This window comes from Sinocyclocheilus rhinocerous, unplaced genomic scaffold (genome assembly GCF_001515625.1).
Source record: "Sinocyclocheilus rhinocerous isolate Xijiao unplaced genomic scaffold, SAMN03320098_v1.1 scaffold1342, whole genome shotgun sequence".
NCBI classification, from domain to species: domain Eukaryota; kingdom Metazoa; phylum Chordata; class Actinopteri; order Cypriniformes; family Cyprinidae; genus Sinocyclocheilus; species Sinocyclocheilus rhinocerous.
The window spans coordinates 851,885-856,118 of NW_015640094.1; the positions used below are offsets into that span (position 1 = coordinate 851,885).

At 41.3% G+C, this 4,234-nt stretch overlaps 1 protein-coding gene across 1 annotated transcript in view; it reads right to left on the minus strand.

Moving 5' to 3' along the window:
- The window catches only part of wipf2b (WAS/WASL interacting protein family, member 2b), an 11,376-nt gene that overhangs the window by 5,410 nt on the left and 1,732 nt on the right, over positions 1-4,234 (minus strand). Inside the window, exons 3-6 of the mRNA XM_016568531.1 lie at positions 3,996-4,128; positions 3,802-3,912; positions 1,356-2,021; positions 1-133 (exon numbers count right to left, since the gene is read on the minus strand). The exon at positions 1-133 is cut by the window's left edge and continues 1 nt beyond it. Coding sequence (XP_016424017.1) covers positions 1-133; positions 1,356-2,021; positions 3,802-3,912; positions 3,996-4,128 — 1,043 coding nt within the window. The remainder of the gene's footprint in view (positions 134-1,355; positions 2,022-3,801; positions 3,913-3,995; positions 4,129-4,234) is intronic.

Here is a 4,234-nt window from a genome sequence, read left to right on the forward strand (position 1 = left end):
GTGCGGGAGGGGGGAGGAGGGGGCTTGCCTCGGCTCGGGACATCCGAGGTAGTGCCATGAGTCCGGTAAGGAGGTGGAGGCGGCGGAGGAGCATCCCGGCCATTTCGTGATGGCTGCCCAGGAACTGGAGGAGCTAGTAAAAGAAAGAAGTCATGTTGAAACAACCAGCAAAAACTAAAAGACAAACATCAACAGACAAATCATTTAAAATTATATTTCTCATGCACCATAGTTCAACTCCATATGACAGCTTTGTGTGAGGTTTAATCTGGGGTTGACATGCCTCATCCAACTTTTTTTATGTTATGATGAAGTTATGTGAATAAAGGTTTAAATTTCGATCTATTCCTCAAACAAATATGATCATGACTCAGAATAAAGGGCCTTAAATCTTATAAACTATATCTATAGTGATTTTGTGGTGTCCTTTAAGGAAACTGAGAGATGTGGTTACAATGACAGATGTATGAAAAAGAGAAGCTTCAAAATTCTACATGCGTGTTAAACAGAAATTAAATAGTAAATAATGACAAAATGTTTTTATGTGAACTATTATTAAAAAAATTAATCTAGAAAAACACTAAGGTTTAAACGTTTTGGGTCAGTAAGATGTCTTTTTTTAATTGAATTATATGTATATGTATTATATATATACATATATACAGTATCTCACAGAAGTGAGTACACCCCTCACATTTTTGTAAATATTTTATTATATCTTTTCATATGACAACACTGAAGAAATTACACTTTGCTACAATGTAAAGTAGTGAGTGTACAGCTTGTATAACAGTGTAAATTTGCTGTCCCCTCAAAATAACTCAACACACAGCCATTAATGTCTAAACCACTGGCCTCACTTCTGTGAGATACTGTATATATATAATGCTACAAAAGATTTATATTTCAAATAAATGCTGTTCTGTTGAAATGCTGCTCTGTTTATTAAAGAATCCTGAAAAATATATGGATCAAGGTTTTCACAGATAATATTTTTTAAACCATTTTTAACATTAATAATAAGAGCAGCAAATCAGCATACTAGAGTGATTTCTGAAAGATCATGTGACACTGAAGACTGGAATAATGATGCTGAAAATTCAGCTTTATAATCACAGGAATAAATAAAATGTTAAAATATATTAAAGTAGAAAACAGTTAATTTAAAGTTGTAATAATATTTCACAATATTACTGTTTTTACTGTGTTTTTGATCAAATAAATGCAGCCTTAGTGAGCAGAACAGATTTTTTTCAAAAACAAACACATCCAAACTGTTGTGTAGTAGTGTTTGTTTAAAACAAAAATAATTCATTTTAGTAAATTAGATAAATGTCACAGACAATAGAGCTCACCTGCTCCTCGTCCCGGGGGCTCTCGTGCTGGAGGAGGGGGTCTGGCGGCCTGTGGGGTGGGTGACGGTGGTGGAGGCGGCGCATGTCCACGTGTCGGTGTGTGTCCACCTGCTGAAGGCTTCTTGCTGAGTGAGTTGTGTCTCTGGGGCAGTTCGGGGGCTGCCTCATTCACAGGACTGGAGGGGCCATTGGAAACCCCAGACTGCTGACGGTAAGGGGGCAGCGGCGGGGCCAGGGAGGAAGAAGAGGATGAAGACGAGCGGCTGCTTGCAGGTGATGGAGGAGGTTTCACTGGTGGAGGTGGTGCGTTTTCACGCACCGGCGCTGGAGAAGGTCCTCGCTGCCCTGGAGTCGGCGGAAGTGGCTTTTCGCGATTATACAAGGGCGCTGTGGCTTTCTGCGGCGGGGCAGGAGGAGCATTTCCACGCCGAGACATGGGGGGTGGCGGAGGTGGGGCAGAAGAGCTGTGCTTCATGCCTGTAGACGGGCTGCTGCCTCCACCGGGGGAACGGGAGAGATCAGGTAGGGACGGTCTCTGGGAACGGCCAGACTCTGGAGGAGAGGCCTGCTGAGAGGGACTGTCGGGGTCATCGTGGCTGCCGGGTGGGCGAGGTGCAGCAGAACGAGTGCCAGGAGGATGCAACGCAGACCTGCCCGCAGAACCATCTGCAAACACAACCGGTTCAGCAGAAGAATCAACCATAATTACAAGGTGTGAGTTTAGTTTGAGAAAACTCCCTTTGCATATCTGAGAAACACTGGCACAATAATCAAATATCAATCATATTTTTAGACAATGATCACTGAATAAGCACATATTTTTGAAAACAAACAAAAAACAAAGGAAATCTACACATTCTTAAAAGGTTCTTTTTTGGCATCTATGGTTCGATGAAGAACCTTTAACATCCACGGTATCTTTCCTTTCCACAAAAGGTTCTTTATAGACTGCTTCAACGGCAACAACATAAACATTACTGTGCATGCACGAAATAGAAAGAAATCGAGTTTTCCCCAGTAACGGCTGTACAAAAAGCAGCGCTGAGCTCACAAACGCTGCTTTATCAGGCATTACATGCAAGATGAAATGAAAATGACATTGAACATTTTCTGAAGACAGTTGGTTTCCTTCAGAGATACAGTGAAATAAAAACACATGCGCCGCATTATGATTTTGAAATGTGCAGTTCTCATGCTTATTCAGCGAAGTCAAAGCCTTTTGGAAAATCTATTTGTTGCGGTCAGTTTTTATATTGTGGCATGCCACCACAAACAATGGTGTATGGTTGGATGTATGGGAAACATTGCATCCCACAGCACAACAACCTGAGCCCAACTTCAGTCTACTCTTTACCCTAATTTTAACTGCATTTGTAGTCGGCGCCACTAGCCAGACTGATAAACAAACAAACACAAACTGGAAGTTAACTTTGGGCCAGGCGTGTGTGCCCGATGAAACAGTCTATAGTGGAAAAAGGATCTTTAAATTTTTTAAATGTTTCTCACTAAGAAAAAAATGGTTCTTCTAAAAACTGTTCACAGAAAGATTCCTTGGGGAACCAAAAATTGTTCTTCTATGGCACTGCCGCAAAAACACCTTTTTGGAACTTTTATTTTCAAGAGTGTAGCTTGTCTGTTATCACTGGTGTAAACTGATGTGAATATTTTTCAAATTCTCATTTGAGCACCAACAATAGCATACTGAAAACAACAGAGGGTGTTAAAACGATTAAATTTTTGGATGAACTATTCCTTTAAATAGGCCAAAACCAAACCCATCCAAGATGGCGGCTGTGCGTGACATGCGTGTCTTGTAACCTTTTGTTTGTCGTTGTTTTATGCTCTTTTTCGCTTGTATTCTGCTGCTAAAATTAGGATATATCTCTTATTTGTTTACCTGCTTGGCTGCCTGGTACGGTGGATTCCAAAAGACTACGTGCCTATAAGCGCTGAGGAAGGGAGACCTGAAAATGTGCCGTGTTTGTGGATTATTCCAATTCTTCCGAACACTGTGACTTCCTCGGAGCAGGTTGTCGGAGATTTCACCATGAGAACCTGGGTGTTCATGAATTGTCTTACTCGTCAAGCACTCTCTATTCTGAGAGTTGGATCGAGAGGACTGCGATGCCTGTGGGCCTACGGAAAAAGAAAGTTGGCTCCTTATGCTAATTCCATCTCTAAATACTTTTAGAAATCTTTTGAAGTTCTACCTGGAAGAAACTTGTGAATGTTTTATGTCATTTTTAATATGATGTTGGATGATATTTTTTTATTTATTATTTTTTGTTTTGTTTTATGTGTGTCTAATCTGTATGTGAAACTTTCTGTGCTGCCATTTTGGCCAGGACTCCCTGGTAGAAGAGATTTATATCTCAATGGGATAATTCCTGGTAAAATAAAGGATAATAATAATAATAAAACCAAACATTTTTAACAATCATCACACCTCCTACAGGTCGTAATTTTGGGACGCTACCCTGAAACAGCCCTCCCACTGGCTGGACCGGTGCAGAAGACCCTTCACTGCTAGACACGCCTCCGCCACTTCCTTTCGGCTCTGAAAGACCACAAAAGAATTCAGTGAGTCCCACGTTTGCTGACCTTTGAAATTCATGCTATTCTCAGGTGTCTTCCACTTACTCTCAATCATAGGTGCACTCCTGTCACTGACAACGCCAACTTTCTTCAGCTTGGACCCTTTGCAGATATCAGAGAGCAATGCCCCTCTGCCCTTCGCTTCATCTCGGTTCAGCTTGGGAGGGGTTGTGTTTGCCTGTGGAAAAACCGAGCGTTTCTTTTTGTTCAGGTCAAGTTTTCACAGAGGCAGTTGAAGTTTTCATTGAGCATGCTGTGAATATTTTTGAGGTAAGGTTTTGCAG